The sequence below is a fragment of the Chironomus tepperi genome, unplaced genomic scaffold, assembly GCF_022539635.2.
Source record: "Chironomus tepperi strain 1889 unplaced genomic scaffold, CSIRO-AGI_Ctep_v1 contig_244, whole genome shotgun sequence".
Classification (NCBI taxonomy): domain Eukaryota; kingdom Metazoa; phylum Arthropoda; class Insecta; order Diptera; family Chironomidae; genus Chironomus; species Chironomus tepperi.
This window is the reverse complement of record NW_027226366.1, coordinates 482,512-502,381: the sequence shown is the minus strand read 5'-3', so window position 1 is coordinate 502,381 and position 19,870 is coordinate 482,512. Positions and strand designations below refer to the sequence as shown.

Below are 19,870 nucleotides of genomic sequence, written 5' to 3'. Positions count from 1 at the left end.
TACAGAAAATTTAAAAATCCTCATCAAATTCAAGTTTTTCAAAAATTTATTCAAATTTATCTCTAGAAGCTTCTTCTTCCGACAACATGTAAGACAAGATCAGATTCTTTTTTTTTACGCAAATGGGAAATCCATGAATCATGAAAAATATGTAAATCTCTTTTAAATCTCTTTTCAACATTTTCTTCTTCATCTTCATTTATTCTCGAAGATTATTTGGTGTACGTCGCAAAAATTAAAAAATCAGCAATAACTTTATTTCCGAGATTATGTTTCGGATTTTTGCAGTTTGACGAGAAATTAAGGCTGATAACGGACTTGATTTGTGTGTAAGAATTAAAATATTTTAATTGATAGGTCAAAAGTTATTGAAAAGAGCCGCCGGCAAATGTTAAATTAAATATATTCATGCCGGGTGATAATGAGACCAGATGAGACACGATGTAAAGCCTCCTTTTGCATATGTAATAGTCACTATATATCGAATATATTAAGTTACCGACTTTCAAAAGATTTGTTGTTGGAATTATCTAGAAGAAGAAGAAGATGGACTTGGTAACAACGTTATTTAATGTACAACATGTTGATCATTCCGTCATCATCAATGTAGTGGGTAGCAAATTTAATGACTAAGACCTTGTATTCCCTAGCTGCTGACTGTATAGCCTTGAAATTCTAGATCGATGTATTAAAATCCCGAATATAAAATAAAATCAGCATACGTCATAATGCACAAATACAAAGACGGTAGAGAGAAAACTATCGATAGTAATGCAGCCTCAAATATGCACAGTACACACAGTCATGTATGCTCACATAAAGAAAAGACCTTCAAATATATTTCCAAAAAAAAAAAAAAAAATATAGAAATAAATTTATATCAAGCTACGACACTTAATACCATAAAATCAGCAAGCATTCAAAGCTCTTTATATGGACTTTGAGTCGTTATATTTATTATTCCAGAAGGAGCCATAAATAGCGATAACAACCAGATTTCTGACCATTAAATGATATCAAATTCAGTCAGCTTTATCTCCAGGATATAGAATTTCACTAAAAATTAAACATCATAATTATTTTAATAAATTATATTAAGCTTGTGCTAATTCTGTCACCCATTCTTCATGTATTGAAGCTTTTTCTCACCTTAACTCTTCAAAACTCATTCATCCATGAAACAATTTAAAGATTGAAGATTGAAAGACTGAAAGAGAAGTCCACTTAACAACAAAACGTGTCTCCATATTAAAGCATTGATTATCGTCATTTAGTATATTATTTGTATTGTCAATAAAACTGCAAATCATACTTCATATAGTCATAAATAGTTTTTTTTATTTATTTTAACATAAATTGTTTAAGTCATATATCACATTATGGCTTATATATTAATAAAATATTATTTTTAAAAATTAACATTACGGTGTTAACTTTATCTCATTGAAGTAATTAATTATTTTTCAAATATAAGATCGAAATAGGAAGAATTTTCTATTCAGGATGAATCTCTTCTCTATACAATCATCATTAATTATTTCGAGTAAGAGCGCTATATGTTGAAGAAAATTCGAGAATGACAGTCTCGAACTTAATTTATTTTTAAATTCTTATATTGCCAAATTCGTATCTGACATAAACTAGTGATTGAAGCAAATTCTAATTGATTGACTAAAGCATTATTTGCATCCAGGCAACAAGGTGATTAAGTTAACTTCTTTGTCTGGTGATTAATAGGCTCCACTTAAACTTAAAGGTATCAGTAAAATTGGAAGGTTTTGATTTTGAGTTTGGGTCAATTGGGTTGGTTCTTAAACTTAATGTTAGTGGATATACTTTCTTGGTTTTTATAGTAATTTTGGAGCTTTTTGTTATAATTTAAATATAATGAATTCTAGACATGAATATATTGATGTACTCTAGAGTATTATATTATTCCTGTAGTATTGTGGAAGTATCGTGGTACCGTAACATACAAAGAGCATGTTCATGGCAGTGAGAATATTCACGAGAACAATTTAGTATGAAAAGAACATACTGCCGAATAAATCGGTTTATGGTACATTTGAATCGCGAAAAATCATTCAACGCATAATTGAATGTCTTCTTAGATTCTTAGATGCATTCAGGGATGTATTAGTTGACCACTACTAGAACACAGGGGTGTATTTAGGGGTAAAAGGTACTGGGAGTTTAAAGATCTTCATTCAAGAATCATCATGGTCTTGAGGACACTCTACTCTAAAATATTAATTATATTCTTAATTTTATGGATATATAGCATTAATTTTGGACTAAATAATAAGTAACAGTGACCAAAATCTTTGACTATCTCCTTTTTGTGTAAGCATATCTTCTACTTCATACTTATTTTGGTTTCTTTGTAATAATTTAAGCTCTAATTCAATACTTATCCAAATAGCACAAATTATTGACTGACCACACTGTCTTGGTGCGGATTTTAATCAAATCTTAGAGTTACGCCGAGTTGGTACAATATTAATTGGCATATGCTATTCGGATTAACTAAACCTTGGAAAAGCAGCTGATTTTAGTCGCTAATACAACTCGATGTCGCCATGTTGACGACAATACGTGGGATTGCCTTGACGACACCGTGTCATCTGTTTTTGACACATATTTCCGATGAGTAAAGAGTTCTTTATCTTCTCTATTGTTCAAGATATTAAGGACAGTTGTATCTAAGACCGGTTATTCGCAGACTAATATGACCAAGAATAATAAAACCCACGCATGACCTCAACATGTCAATTACTTATTTATGATTGTTTGCATCTTAATTTAATTAAGGGAAGTAAATAGCGATCGAAGTCTATTCGAATTTTGTATGAAATTTTGTCAATTTATCCATACAAAATCCTAGTTGACATCGAGCTCTGGATGTAGATAAATAATTAATAAAGAAGAGATTCATCCCAAAAGTCATAATCGTCATAGAGTTTTCTCAATAGAATATATATCTTAGTGTTCAATACCGTTTCTTTGAACTCTATCTACATATGTGTGTGTTGTCATCATCATTAATAATTTTTTTTATGTTTTTTTAACTTTTTATTCCTAATTAGCAAGTAACAAAATTTTTTTATAGTTTTTTTAATACTTTTTTTTTCTTAATTCAATTCACTGTTTCATCATGTCTTTAATAACCACATTTAGAGAGAAAATAATTTGTTGCTGCATTTCCCAACCAGAAACTTTGAATATGCAAAAAAAATTGTAAAAAAACACACTTGAGACTGAATATTTCAATTTGCCACTTTCTTGTTCTGGATGTTACAGTAAAAAAGTTTTTTGGTGTTGTTTTGAAGAGCTTTGGCACTTCTGTGCTACATAATTTAAAATTCAATCACATAAATGCAAGCGGCAAATGGGAAAGACCACAAATTTCATCTCATAAAGTGAAAATTTTTTACAATTTTCTTTTATGTATGCACAAAGTTTCTCATTCTGTTGATGTTCTGTAATTATAATTGATTTAACACATAAAAATTAATTGCTCATATTTTACACATGTGACGCAACTAGCATATAACATTTCGCATAAATAGAATAATAAACTTTTTTTCACTCTTACTACTAAAAAATATGATTTTTCACCATTACAATGGAAGTTTCAATGTTTTTTTTTTCTCTTTTTTTTCGATTTCTTCATTTAATCATTAATCATTTACTGTAAAGCTTTTTGTATCAATTTTTTTTGGTGTAGCATATCTTTGGGGAATTCATTCACTTGTCAACACATTTTGTCCTCGAATGTAATTTTAAGAAGTCAATTGGAAGTGACGTCAATCTAAAGGTTGCATCCTTCTTTGACACACATTCAATGATGTCGGCACCAAAACGACAGCATACTTTGATCCAACAACAATCTGGAAACAACTAAATTTTCTAATAAGCAGCCCGTTGACTCTAAGTACACTGTCGTGCCGTCGATGTGTAGGCATCATTTGAATGTGTGTCCATAAAACTATGTTCAAGACACCCACTAAACCAGTAGTAGGTAACAATTTTGGGTCAGGGTTCACTTCGACCCATCGAAACATACTTGACTATCTTCTATAATACATCAGCGTTCCACGGGACACAGCATTGTACTTGACTATGCAGATCTTTTCAATGTCCTGCATCTCTCAGATAGTCCATTAATACACTAGACCATTGTTTTCCAAACTTTTATGCGCCACGGCACACGTTGGTAGTAATCAAGATAGTTTATGGCAATTTCAAATAATTTCTATAGCAGGCTAGTGTGCCACGATACACAGATTGTCCATCACTGTACTTGACTATCTCAGCAGTCGTAAAACTTGAGGATTTTCTATACTCGGATGACAATTAGAGACTTTGGTAATGTGCCGTCATACACAGGTTGCTCTTCACTATACGTTTGTGTTGAGACTAGACTATCTCAGCATCTGGTAAACTTGAGAATTTCACATATTCCGTTGATAATTCGAGACCTTTTCACAGATCTTTCGTATCACACAGTTTGTTCACCACTGCATCAGAATGTCTCAGCAGTAATAGAATTTCCCGAATTTCGATTATCATACGAGACCTTCCCAATTGATTGACATCACTTACAATCGACCCCAACAATATATTCTCTATTTTATCAGAAATACAATACATTTAATGACAGTTGAATGATGAAATGACTGAAGGAAGTTTAGACATGCCAAAATTAATTGTTTAAAATAAACTGATTGAGTTGAAACATTGTAAAGATTGTAGATTCTTTATTATATTTCACGACAATACACGTTTCCATGTCATTTAAATTGCTTCACAAAAGCTTCATTAATCAATTTTTGTTTAAATTTAAACTTGACTTTTTCGTGTTTATCTTGTAATTTTACATGAAATTGAAGTCTCTTTTATCACTATGTGCTTACATGTCTTGAATTGTTGTGCCTTTAAATCGAAACATTTTAACAAGCATCTCTCCATTATGCCAACCACTAGTTGAGCCAGTAGGCTGTGAAAGATGTGTGTAACATATTATAAAAGTTTTACATGTAATTGCTGTTATTTTTGTTGGGGGGAGGATGAAATGTCAAATTGCTTGGCATGGATTGAACTTTTAGACTTTTAAAATTAATAGTTATCTATTTATGGAATAACTTTTTGGATCATGGCAAGAGGTTGATAGCCTATGATGCTTGATTTGTTTTGGGTTTCTGACGGAAATTAGAGGTAAAACAAGGTAGAGATTGTGAAGGAAGCCTTATTAATAAATGTAGAGTCGTGGTGATTGACAAAAAATATTGTTTATGGCTTACTTACTTATTTTGCCGGACATACAGATAGATTTAGAGACATACAGATCCTTTGCAAGACATGCAGATACATGCTTCTTCTAGGTGACACTTGAAGGCTGGCTATTGCTTGACAATCAATAGTCCAAAGTTCAATATTTTGGATATGACTTTAAAACATCTTTTTGGATACGCCTCTGAGATATAAGGAGCCAAGTTCTGCAATCTGTGTAAGATGTCATCTATTTCTAAAAGCTTTATCGTGTCTGTGAATCAAGCGTGGGCAAGTTGACTGTCTATATTGAATCTGTCCCTACATTAAGTCAATTTTACGTATTCATTCAATAATCTATGACTGTATAAACCACATACTAGATTTTAAGTATCTTTTCCGCCCACTTTATCTCCATATTGTGGTCGATCCGTTAGACCCTCAAAATAGCCTCATAATTCTTTAGTACGACTCATCCTAGTGCATTACTTCAGCTCCAACATAATTGAGTTCATATGATTTAGTACATCCTATTTAAACTAAGTATGTACATACTTAGTTATCTCCTATAGCATAAAATTCAACATTGTTATGATCATAAACCCCATAAAAAAACATTAAGCACAGATTCAAGTCACCATAGTCATGCATGATATCATACATAAGTGTACTCATTAGAATTTCAAATTCTTTTAATGATGTTCTTAATTTACGTCAAATATTGTTCCTTCCTTAAACTTATTATTCAACTGTCACAATACATAATGTTTCCAACTTTTTATGTTATAAATTAGAATAACTTAAAGCATTGATACAGATGTGCATCATTTCACTAACCGTTCAAGTGTTTAACTATATAAAAAATCATTAAATTGCTTGTTGTGCTTAACATCTGCAGCGAACTCATTATTGCTTGTTATAATGCTCAATTGATTAACTAGTCAGAATATCCACAAAGATATGCTCGTGACATCCACACCATGACTTAATTACAACTTAATAATTTAACTAAAATTTTTGTCCATCCTAATACTTTATTTATCGCCGTATGATTGAATTCATCAATAAGTTTGTTCATTTCTCTCTCTCTTCTTTGGTTGATGTCTTCTTGTCGAGAATATTTTTTGTTATTTATTATTATTTATTTACTTTGATAGTGCCATGTGTGTAAATGTGTCTTTTGTGTTTCAATAGCAGATATTTTTTGGTGATTGAGAGACAGAATGGTGCATAACTTTGAAAGTGTCTATTATAATTTTTTTTTATCTTTTTATTCGCATTCATTGGCATGGAAAATATTTGAAACTACGTGCCCGAGTGACACAAATGAAGAATGCTCTGATATGGAACTTTAGAGACTTCCGTAAGTCTCTTTTGTTGACAGCAAATGAAAGTTGCTTAAATTTGGCGTTCAAATGACTGTCAAACGAAGGTACAAGGGTCAAACATTCCATTTTATACAAGAACAGATAAGTACAGGTAAGTACAGTAAGTGCAGGTAAGTGCAGGTAAGTACAGGTAAGTACAGTAAGTACAGGTAAGTACAGATAAGTATAGGTAAGTACAGATAAGTACAAATAAGTACAGATAAGTACAGTAATTATAGTAAGTACACGTAAGTACAGGCTAGTTCTGTAATTACAATAAATACTCAGTAAGTGCAGTAAGTAATGTAATAAGGTAAGTACAGTAAGTACAGAATGTACAGTATAGCATTGTACTTTTGGAATGTCTGACCCATGCTGATGTAGCTTCCATATGCTGCTAATAAAGGAAGACAAGCAGCTCCTTTAAAATTCCGTAGCACAGTCTTCTTCACTTGTGTTTCTCGGAGTGGAAACAAAATTTAACAATTTTGATATTTTCTACTGTATTTTGATTATTGTTTCGTAGGGTTTTCATGTTCTTACATCCTTTATGCTCATAATTATGTGAGAATTGATAATTTTAATGATGAATTAATGAACAATTTTTTTGTAACGAATTTCAGTCATTTGAATTTTGAACTTCAATTTTAATTTAAATTTTAAATGTTCGTTAATTTTTTTGATTTTTCCAAATTGTTGTTACGAATGAGGCCTTATGTGCGAAATTTTTGGTGTTTTTTTGCAATTCTATGTTCTATCTAAATTGTGACGCAATTCTCACATAAAATTCTCGAGAGCATGCAAACCCTAGCACATTAAGTCATATAAAGACAAATGTCTCTAGAAAAATCAAAGATAAAGGAAGGGAAATAGAGAAAGAGAAGGACAAAAATTTTCTATGTCGCCTATTAAAATGATTTACATTTTTCAATAAATCTCTCGTCAGGTATTGTATTTTGTAACTACATTTAATTCATACTCTGCATAAAATTGTCTTAAAAGTTTTTTCTTGGAAGAGTGAATTCATTTAAATATATATCCTTTATATATTCTTGAATAATGAAAAATATAACAACATAATTCCTTTATCCTGCAAGTTCCTCAAAACATTTTTTTTCTAATACTTCGTAAATAGTTTTTTTTAGATTTTTTAAATATTTTTTTGATTCTCACATATTTTTTGTATTATACTTTATATGGCAGGATATTTTAGAGCATTTGCATTATCATTCTTGTATGTGTGTGTGTGTGTTGTTGTTGTTGATTTTGTAGTAGTATTAGTATTAATTTAATTAAACTGATGATGTAATATTATTACAATCACTATTAATTGTTAAACTTGAAGCTCGAAGATTCAAAGATGCTAATGACAAATTACTGCTTCGATATGCTGGACGAATTGAATTCGCATGTGACAAAAGTGCATCGTTAATTATTTCATCACTTTCTGGTGGTAATTTGGCACACAAGTGCAAATTTGAATTAAATAAATGATTGCATGCAGGACATTGACGTGGATTATTTTTATCACGATTTCTTAATATCTCTTGTGCGCACCGTGAATGTAAAATGTGTGCACATGGAAGAGCTTCGAGTGAATCATTCTCAAGTCCATATGTTTCACCACACAAACAACAATTTAATCCTAATGAATGCTCGATTTGTGTTGCTAATTTTATATGATTTTGATAATTCTCTTCGTCGCCAAGCGATCTGTAAATTTGTGCTAGTCGTAAACGAACCTTCCGAACCAGCATCTGTAGAAGAATATAAAGAATAGAAATAAAAGTCAACAATCATTGCCAAATGATACAGCCCATTTACATGATTTAATGTTTACCTTTGATCCAATTGAATTACAAACTTCTAATAGACGAGTATTGAATTCCAATGGACGACAGCTACAGATTTTATTCTGAAAATTATGATAATAGGAAAATTAAGAAAATGTTTTTCCATTTTGGATGCTAGGGGTGGTAACCTAAAGTTACCAAAATACATATTTTGGGTCATTCACAAATGACGTCAATCTGTGTTTATCTACTGAAGACAATCTGCTTAACCCTGAGGAATCCGCCGTGCGTCCCCAGGATTCCCACTATGTTCTATACCCTTGAGTAACCCAATTAGTATACCAACCTGAATACGAAGTGATTCTAAGCATCGTGCAGCCCCATCCATTGCCTCCATTTGTGACATTCGATCTGCCATGTTAGCAGCAGCTCCCATTGCTTGTTCATATTGCCTAAAAGCTCTCTATAAACAAATTTTGTTTTTATTAGATAACTTTTTATCATTTTTTTTTCTTGTCTTCTTTTGTTTTTATGAAAACAATAGGAAGAAGGCTTTCCTTTTTATGACTAAAGGATATAATAATGAGAAAAATCAACATTATCTTACATCAATATCGAGTTTTTTACGATAGATATCTCCCAATATTCTAATACTTCGTGTATAAGAAGCTTGATCTCCACTAATAAGCGCTAGACGTGTCGCCTCTTCTACATAATCCCTTGCATCACCCAATTCACCCTGTTTCCGAAGTGCCGATGCCATACGCAATAATGCAGCACGATGATGTCGTGAGTTTAAGTCACCCAATTGTAAAGATCTTGATAAATCGTATGCCTTCGAGGCATAACGAGCACTCTTTTCAAAATCACATAAACGATGGAAGAGCTCGGATAATAAAACATAAACTTGCAATTCTAAAGTCGTATCGCCAATATTCATTGCTATTTTATGGGCACCTTGTAAGCCCTATATGTGCGTGTTTATCAGAGGGAAGAAGAAGAAATAAAAATGAAATTGAAAATTAGATGGCCATGAATGTGCTTATGAAGGGTGTGCCAACAGACCATAAAGAGTCTTATCATCTAAAATGTTCATGAACAATATAAATCAAGTCGATTGGCACACATCCAACAATCAAATGTTATCATCATCATCACCATCTTTACCTCTAAGCATCTACGAAATCCGCCTAATTCTAAATATACGGAAGCAACGGTTAAATGAACTAGACCGCCATTTCTTGACTGAGCTTCACATTCGTTGTATAATGAATGACGTGCATACATTAGACTCCGTTCTAGGCAACCTATAAGCGTGTGTAAATTGAGTAAATAAATAAAAATAAATCTAATTACTTTCAATCTGCGTTGATTTTTATTTCCCACCCATAACACCTCTTTATGTGTATTTATTTCCACCTACCTAATTTCTCATGAGCTCTTGCTAAATTTAAGTAAGCTTCTGATCTCATCTGTGGATTATCCAGCTCCTCAGAGATGCCCAATTGATGATGACCGTAGTCGAGTGCATCACGAAATTTACCGAAATCCATATGAGCTGTCGAGTTGTTTTTTTCCCATTATGCGGTTGTTGATTGTGTTTGCATTAAATAGAACAGTATGGAAATTAAATGAAAGGCAGGCAGGAAAGCGAGCGAGAGAATATTTTTTAATTAAAGATGAAATGAAAATGTTGAAAATTAAATTTTTTTTAATGTATATACCTTGATAGAGATAGCTTAAAAGTACGAATCTATCCTCTCGTTTGCTACACGATTGTAATGCGCTTTGCCATGTTTTAACAGCCGCAGTCGGGTGATGCTGGAAATGAAAGCAAAATTATTTTTCATTTCTTTTATCTATTCTTGCCTATTCCTTAATGTAATGATATTATCAGAAAGTTGTTCTTTCATTCTTTTATGTACCTTTTCATAAAGCCTCAACCCTCGTTCGATCTAGTATGCGAGAGAGAAAGATGATATGGACATACATATATAGTTATAATACATAATAAAAATATATCAAAAGGAATAAAATATTGTGGATAGGATTAAGAATTCTTTTTTTTTGTGTATTTGTTTGTCTGTTTACTTGACTGTTATTAGAGATTCCAATTTGCCAAACAGTAACTCGATAACAATGAATGGGTATATGCGTCTGACCTACATGTCATGTTTCACATGATTAAATTATAGACATTGTTCGATAACAATTGATCACTCAAAACATAATCAACATAATACGTACATATGTACAACAAAATCATTACAGCAATCGACCTTTGAAAATCCCTTGGATATTCTATCCAACAATCTTTTACAGATACAGTCGATACATATATATATGTTGTGTAATGAGCCACATGCGATTCTTAATATCCCCACTAAAGTCGTTATGATAAGTGTAGACCATTATTTAGCACAATCGTGTTGAAGACAGTTCGAAAATACAAATGGAAAGTCCTTTTTTGACACAAACTGCTGCAACAAAATGTTACAGCATTGTTTAATTAGATTTTTCACCATAAGTCGCTGCTGCAACTATTAGATTAATTTTTTTATTTAATCCTCATGTACTGCAATACTCTCTTTTTTTCGTATATTGCATCACACGCGATGAGGTCAACATATTATGTGGTTAAAATTAATTACGGACTAAGCTTTACGAGCTGTACGCAAATTGGTGGTTAGAAATACTTTAGTATCTATAAAATTTCACTCCCAAATTGGCCATAAGGATCGTTGACTCTACATACCCAAATAAAATATTGTATGTCAAAAATTTCGCATTGGAATTTCTTTGTGGACGGTCCAATATGAGAGGATGATCTATTGGTGAAAAAAAGGGATTCTTTGGCAATATTCCGAAGTCAAAGGACACTTTCGGTTTTTGTGAATTATGAGCACGAAATTCGATTAGGATGAAATATGTTGAACCTGTACTCAGGTGTTTAAACCAATAATGCTCGACACAAGTAAGCATTTAAGATAATAAAAATGATGGAAAATGTATAGGCAAGGCCATGTAAATGAGAAATATTGGTAAAATATTGGCTTCCTTGGGATAAAAAAAGAACATGAAGTATGTCTTTTAAAGGCCAGAGGTAAATATTGTTATGGGACAGAAAAGCTTTGCATAATTTTTACTTTAATTTTAGATTGGATTTTTTTCTGTTTTAGGGGAACGAATTTTTAAAAATTATTGGAAACCTTTCAAAAATTATGGACTCTAAAAAGTTTTTAAAATCTTTAAGATGTTTACTAGAAATCTACTTAATGGACTTTAGGAGAAAAATGTGAAAGGTTTCAATTGAATTCTCAATTTAGAGCAGTTACATTGAAACTTTATTTGGCAAGTGTCATGCTACATTCTGGAGAATGTTTCATTCTGTGCTACAGCATAAACAGCTATTTTGAGGTTTCTGGATGTTCCATATACTTAAGCTTTCGTTTTTACTTATGAACCAGTAGGGTTCAATCAAAAACTGGAGACATGTGCCTTTAACATGCAGGAGATGAAGATCTACAGTTTTGGTCAAACTTTAATGCAGGTGTGGACAACCTGTGCCCCGCCAAAATGCTTAGAAGTGCCAAGAACTGTAGGTCATATTCTGTTTTGGTCAAGGCTTATCACCGACGACTCCCGCTAGACTGCTATTGATCATCAGAGACACCAAAGAACCCGTTATCGGGGATTGTAGCCAAAGTCAGTATTGCACTTGGCATTTGAATTTGACATATGATAGTCAGCGATTGCTTCAGGATCAGGCTCAGTATAAATGAGGCTATGTACTATTATTGATCTATTTATACAACTATTTACACATGACTTCATAGACCTTGCTACCCCAAACAGTCAAAAATACCTTAAAACAAGCTAATAACAACTTATTGTCCAATCCATATCCAATTCTAAAGTATTTCTATTCATTCAATACATAAAGGTGTTTAAGGGTGAGTAAAGTGACACTTCATAGATCAGTGTGTATTAAGGATAGCTTAACTGTGCCATGAAATATTCAAGAAGACATAAAACTGACCAATTTTCACACACTCAAAAAAGGTCATGAAACTCAAGTTTTGGACGACAATTTGGCTATTTTCTTTTCAAATGTCCCAATTCTTTCCTCCGTACTTAAGAACTCAAAAGTTTAGAAATCATTGCTAAAGGTGTTGAACTTCTTCAGCAGATTCTTTGAAGTGCTTTTGGCTTATTGTAGATTACCAGAGGTATGGTTAGAAGCTCTTTTAAAAGATTTTTAAGGCAGTCACTGATCAACTTTTGTATTGTCTTATTTACAATCCACTACAAGAAGCTACAAGAAGCAACCTTCACTTCTCTTCATCCTTTGACTTCCTGCCTTACTTGAGAATCTATAGGCAAAAGTAAACAACATTAAAAATAGGAACAAGGAACAATCCAGCCATAATATCGACAATATTTTCAAGTTCAAAGGGAAAAACGAGAACCTCTACTTAATAGAGCATAAAAATTGCTGTATCCATAAGTTTTTCATTTCCATTAATTTTCTACAATAGAACGATGAGAATGATTAGTAATCATTTTGCTTAATCATAGGAATTTGTCACAATATTTATATCCATCTATACACAAACAAAATGTATAAATGCGCACAGTTATCTGTGCTGAATAATTTCAAGTATACATGCTTAAACATGAAAGTTTTATGTATAACGTTTAGGAAATTGCTGTCGTGAACATGATTGGTATACAAGATTCAGCATAAAATTCGTGTGTCGAATGAGACCAACGTAATTAACCTTTTATGTATTGATAACCTAGACCCTTTAAGCTATTTGGCAATTCTTCTATATGTCCCCAAGTACTATAACATGCAGACAAATTGGAACCTCTATTTGTCATACATTATATTTTGTTGTTTGTTATGTTATATGTTATCTATGTCTGCTAATGTGTCAAAAACAATATAGATGAACTTTTATGTAGTTTATGGATTTTTGAGGATATATAGCTTGTTGTAGAGAGAAGCTCACCTTTTTTCTCGCTAAATATTCTTTTATCGGAACACATACGGATCGTTGACATGAGAAACAACATCCAAATACGGAAAACATGGAATTTCGCGGGCGTGGTATACGATTAAAGAGAGAAACGCCATCCGTACTAAAATCGTTATCTGCATTAACATGACAGCATCATAAAAGATTAATGATTGAAAAAAATAAATAAGGAAAGAAAATTAAGGGATGGGATAAACATTTATCATTGACATTTTTTAGACATTTAAATAAATACAGAAGGCATATCTATTAATTTTCATATAAATTTTTTTTTTCAGTACCTGTTGAATTGGCTAAAAGGTTACGCGAACCATCAGGCGAGAGAAGCAAATGAGTAGCAGATAACCTTGTTGTGTGCCTGGCAATATTACATAATAACACATTTGTCATACAAGTGATGAAAATGAAAAGGGAAAAATGAGTGGAAAATAAATTTTCATTTCCTTCCTGTGTATGTGTTGTTGCACATATTTTATTTTATTTTTTGAAAATTCTCAATAGGGTGAGTTCATTAATGACGTCTGACTTGGAGGGAAAAGGAGTTATGAATATGGTAGAAAAGTCGAGTCGATTAGATTCAACCAGAGTTGGCTCGGCTTGTCTCGGTTCAGCTTGACTTGACTTAACTCAGTTCAGCTCGACTCGACTCAACTTAGCTAAGCTCGACTTGACTCAACTCATCTACACTCGACTTGACTCAAGTCAGCTAATTTTGACTTAATTCAGCTAAGTTTGACTTGACTCAACTCAACTCAGCTAGACTTGACTCAAATCAGATCTGCTCGAATTGACTCAACTCAGCTCCGCTAAATTTGACTCAATTCAGCTCAGCTCGACTTGACTGAACTCAGCTCAGTTCAACTCAGTTTGCCTTGACAAAATACAAAATCTTAAAATCGACCTCGAGTTTATCTTTCATAACTGAACTTTCAGACGTCACAAATGAACGGCCCCAAAAACTTACCCAGCATTTTCCCTTAAAGTGTTTGAATCAAGTCTGTATAATTCACTAGAGACATTATTCCATGACATATTTCTTTTCTCTTTTTCAATGCAGAGTTTTTTTTTACTTTACGCTTCTGCAATGAAACTTTTTTTTTGTTCCTCCTCAACTACAAATTTTTTCTCATGGACATATTTTTTTTTCCTCCTTCGTCCTATGGCTTAACAAAAAATTCCTAGTGGTAGCTTCATATTTTATTTTATTCCATTTTTTTCCATCTTCTGTGTATCTAACCGTGATTAATACTTTTTTATGCTAACGGAAAGCATTTTTTTTTTGTTTGATAAATTGAGTAATTAAGAAAATCTTTTTGAATTCATGAGAGCGAATGATGTGGGGAATGTCTTCTTATTCCTCAAACAAACACAAAAAAAATATATATATGATGTGGATGTTCACAAATAATTTTTCACTTTCTTTCTTTTCACAGCACTATACACAACTCGTACAACTAATCAACAAAATCCTTAATTTTTTCCATTGGCAATCAGAACTTTATGGGAATCCATTAAGGTTGCGAGAAACATTTAATAAGGCTAAATTAATTATTATAGATGACAAATAAGTAACACACTACAAGCACGGATGTGGAAAATTAAATCTATATATGACTACGCCCCGAAAAAATATAGTTTTCATTTGCCTTTTTTTTCCTTTCTGTTCCTTTTTCACTTCTTGTTTCTCTTCTTTCTGAAAATGAACAGTTTGAAGCAAAATGAAAGACTGGAGAAAAATCTGAAATCTCCTTCGCAATTATATTCGCTCTTGAATGTTCATATCGGTGGTGGATGTATGTACACAGTCTATACTCTCAAAAAACTCACCATAAAACATAAAGGAATTCTTTTTTTCACGTGCTGCTGGATGTTGGAGAAGAGCATAAACGGATGTAAAATTGAGATAGATGCTGCGCATTGTGTAGGATGTAGACTCATTCTCTCTGAGCGATTGAGTTTGAGAATTGAAACACAAGAATGTGATTATTTTTATTCATACTCATACAGTTTCCCTCAAATCATCATCATCTTCATAAACAGATTGATGTCCTTATTGCGTGCTCCAAATTTGCGATGTCATTTTTTGTATGCTTACTCTCTCTCGTCTATCTCCTCTCCGCAACATGAATATTGTGTGTGTTATATAAAATTCATTCTTGTATCATGTCTATGCATTGATTAAAAGCTTACACATTTTTTTGTTGATGTCTGTTAACATTTTTATGTTATTTAGGGATTCAGGGAATTATTTTTGAGGCATAGTAATGCTCACTTCCTTTTATTTTTGTCTATCTTGTATGTTAATCTTGACATGATGAATGTTCTTGGGAAATGTGACGACTCATTCATGACTTTTGCTGTTCATCTACAGGATTCCTTAAAAAAGTCATCAAATAGTTTCAACTTACAGTCACTGGAACTCTTTATGCTTTAAACTGAAACAATTTCATTGTTGAACTTCGAAATTAATTTAATTTGACTCATTGACTGCATGCTTTCCGTTTCAAAATGCTTGACATTTTTATGTGACAAGCATAATTGATAATTGTGACAGAAACAGGAAGGATATATCGTTGAATCATACATTTCAGCAAATGTCTTAGATGATCCTACGATCCAAAATGAAATTGATTTAATGCTTGGATTGAATTAAATAGCTTTTGATTTTATCTCATGACATGTGGATGGCAATGATGTCGATTTCAGAGACTATTATGTGGACATTTATATTCATTAATTGTTCATCTTGTGATAAGTCTTGAGATTCTTATGGAGTTTTAATGTTCTAAGTCTAGACTTCTGAAAAAAGCTTATCATTAACTGTAAAACTTGGATTGACTGCAAATTAACTTGTCTCTAACTAGTTGTGTCTGTTAACAGATCTTCATCATGGTGATTCTTGAGGTTAGTATCCTGCTGCATTATGATAGCAGGATAGGACAGGCTTCCAGATGATGCAAAAACCAAGTAAAATGACGAATCTCAATTGTTCGCACGACACAAAGTCAGCATTGAAATCCATACGACATTAAAATGAACTCCAAAGTCTGTGTGACTTTCCAATGGTTCGCAACGAATCCTATTGTTATCCGGAAATACCTTAATGCTTTTAGGAAGCAAGATAAATAACAATTATCTTTATTAACCAGTTTTATGTGACTTAATTACACGATAAGATAAGAACTAATCGCCGTTTAATTGTTTACACGATAAGATAAGAACTAATCGCTGTTTAATTGTTTCTAAGAAATAAAATGCCGATAATGATAGACAATGATAAATAAATCTAATCAGTTCAATTCATAAAGGTATTACAATTTTTGCAATGAAGATTTAGTCTTCGACGATGATATCTAGACATTGCATACCAAATTTTTGAAAGATTTACTTACATAGTTGTGATTAATAACAAAAGATTTATCAGCAATTTCCAAGGCACACTTTGTTAATACTTATTGAAACTGAAGTGTCAAATGACTTCATTGGAACGAAAGTCAAAAATTATGTACACAATTTGTTTAGTCTTGCGGGAACATTCAAAGAAGTAGCTTGTTGTTAATTAAACGATCCAAGGAAATGTGAGTAATTTTAAAGAATTGACAAATTTGCCAAATTTTTGCATAATTTAGCAATTCGATAAAAAAAAGTCATTGTGACGAGTCAGTGCGTGATAAGGGATTTCCTCTTCCTTGATAACAGTTAGTTTGTGTCAATTTTAAAGAATCGTGCTCTTAGAAATTTATGAGAGAAAGAGAATGAATTGAATAAAATGAGAGAGCTTTGGATTTGAATTTGAGGCAGCAGTTAGGAATTTTAAGCTCGACAAAGCTTTTGAAATGTTTAAGGAACTTGATAAGAAGAGAGCTCACCACAAAACTAGTTCATATGCAAATTTGTGCACCAAAAAAAACAAAAGTTGTTTCACATCCCCGAGCAATACATGAATATAGTTGAATTTTCAAGCTTTTCAGACTTAAATGCCTACTATGATTTTTATAAAGTAGTTTATTTTAGTTCTTTGACTCGATGAGCATCGCATTTCTCAATCAGACCGTACATTATCCACTTCCTGTTTGCATTATCTGTATCATTGCAGTTGGGGCAATTAAACTAGTTTCTGTATTTGAACATCTTCAATTCTTACTCAATATATCATAAATGGTAATATATCAGAGACCATAAAATAAGTTTCAAACAGAATACTTCCATAAAATAAACGATTTATGGCTAATTAAACAATAATTGGCGATAAATTTGAAGTATTTCCATTGCTTTACTGATAACTTTATACTCACTTTTAGACCAACTGTCGTACGGATAACAATGGATGAAAAGACGGAAAGTGTAAGAGAAAATATTTTGGAAAATAAGAAGTACGGCAAGCGAAAGTCAGTGAGATTTAGGTATGCATTGGAACCGGCATATTTTGTGCTGTATTATGCATTCAACTTGACCAGTGCTGTTCTACAAAATCAAATGTTAAAGCAGACATGCTTGACAAAAGGATACAGCATGTCAATCTGCACAAATTTAAACACCGACGATGAGACAAAGGAAGTAGAGGAACTGATTCAACCAGACGTGGCCAGAATCAACATGTCGATTCTCCTGTTGAACTCAATTTTCCCAGGAACATTCAGTTTAATTTTAGGATCTTGGAGTGATATTTATGGACGTAAGAAAATCCTCATGCTGTCATTTATTGGATATTCCACAACACTTGGACTAATTGCCTTATTTTCCTTCATATCTGAAAATGTCACAACTTTAAGTCCATGGGTTTACTTCTTTTCTGAAATGCCAATGACATTTTTGGGTGGCTGGCCTACATTGGATATCGCAGTATGCTGTTACGTTGCTGATTTGAGTACGGACAAAACTCGATCATTCAGACTTGGGCTTATTGGATTTTTCAACTTTTTCGGAAGTGCAACGGCATATTTCACGAGCAGCTACATACTTGCTGCCACAAATATCACGATACTATTCATTATCGGATTTGCTTGTTCCTTCACAGCAATGTTATGGGCACTATTTATGGTTGATGATTCAATTGAGCCATCTGAACATGTCAGCAACCGTGAGCAGTTCAAGCAAATATTTTCACCGCTGAGAATTAAAGAAATATTTAACAGCTTGTGCAAGATACGTCCAATGAAGTGTCGACAAATTTTATGGGCACTAATAGCTATACCCACGCTGATAGTTTTCACGATGCATGGAAATGGAACTCTGAATTATCTTTTCGTTCGCGAACAATTTGAATGGTCGTTAAGGCAATGGACAACATACGAAAGCATCAACTCTGTCTTATCAGTCACTGGCATTTTTATTGGAGTTATGGTGCTTAAGAAAGGACTTCAAATATCAGATATGAAGCTTGGCATACTTGGTCTTGTGTCATTTACTGTCGATGCGATTATCAAAGCTTTTGCAACTCAAGGATACATGCTGTACGTATCATCAGGGATCACACTCTTCCGACTGCTTTCTACACCGATGTTCAGATCAGTTATGTCTGTTGCTGTGCCTCATCATGAGATTGGAAAAGTTTATAGCTTAACAACATGTTTTGAAGCCTTAAGTGGATTAGGTGCTGGGCCTTTATACACAGCAATTTACAATAACACATTTACGGTATTTACCGGTGCTTATCACTTGTTAACTGCCACTGCTTTCATAATTGGACTGATTTTGTCTGGATTTATTGTTCGCTGGAAGTCACAAGGTGTTACAAATCAGTATGATTAATAAGAACAGAATTTTGAATAAATATTATTAATTACTTCCAAATTTCATTTTTATCTTAAATCATCAATTCATTTGTCATCAACTTGTGGGAAGTGCCTCAGCAAATAAATAATTATTAGTCGTTGAACCTGATTACTACTTCTCTTTTATGATCAGAACAGATATTTTGCTGTTAAAACAAATAAAGCTGTTAAGAACTAAAGTATATATTAGCAAAATCAACAGCATGCGAATGATACACAGCGCCATTATCCATACCTTATTTATCCATTTCTCACTTTGAGTTATTTCAAACAATGGTTTAGATTTCAAAAAAATGAGGCTGTTTTAATTAAATAGATGATATACAGCGTTAGGACAAAGAAGTTGACGAAACAGATGATTATTGATTGACAATTGAAAACAGACTGAAAATTTGTTTGAAAGGGGTTTGACACTATGAAAGGGGAAATCAACTAATTGAAATTTTAAAAGAAATCCAAATTTAAAATGGCCGTTTATACATTCTCACTACAGTCTGCTTATTATTCAATGAAAGCGCAGTTTTAAATGCAGTCATAAGCCAAGGATATCCATCATAACAAATTTCAATAAATTCTTTTAAAAATTCCAATTTAATTACAAAACGAACCATTAAGTGTAAAGT

The 19,870-nt window shown here is 32.5% G+C and overlaps 2 protein-coding genes across 2 annotated transcripts; one reads left to right on the top strand and one right to left on the bottom strand.

The window, feature by feature from the left end:
* Window positions 1-1,364: 1,364 nt before the first annotated feature.
* Window positions 1,365-15,178, bottom strand: LOC139091339 (43 kDa receptor-associated protein of the synapse). The gene is made up of 11 exons (XM_070641372.1): window positions 14,438-15,178; window positions 13,755-13,831; window positions 13,447-13,589; window positions 10,357-10,386; window positions 10,156-10,252; window positions 9,855-9,989; window positions 9,599-9,738; window positions 9,039-9,398; window positions 8,778-8,894; window positions 8,479-8,553; window positions 1,365-8,395 (listed from the first exon to the last, which is right to left on the bottom strand). Exons 1-11 carry the CDS (start codon window positions 14,503-14,505, stop codon window positions 7,931-7,933), a joined length of 1,707 nt encoding a protein of 568 aa, XP_070497473.1. The 5' UTR covers window positions 14,506-15,178; the 3' UTR covers window positions 1,365-7,930.
* A 1,830-nt stretch (window positions 15,179-17,008) lies between these two features.
* Window positions 17,009-19,266, top strand: LOC139091341 (probable peptidoglycan muropeptide transporter SLC46). Its single transcript, XM_070641378.1, has 2 exons — window positions 17,009-17,051; window positions 17,775-19,266. The coding sequence occupies exon 2, from the start codon at window positions 17,797-17,799 to the stop codon at window positions 19,222-19,224; it is 1,428 nt and encodes a 475-aa protein (XP_070497479.1). The 5' UTR covers window positions 17,009-17,051; window positions 17,775-17,796; the 3' UTR covers window positions 19,225-19,266.
* The last annotated feature ends 604 nt before the right edge of the window (window positions 19,267-19,870 follow it).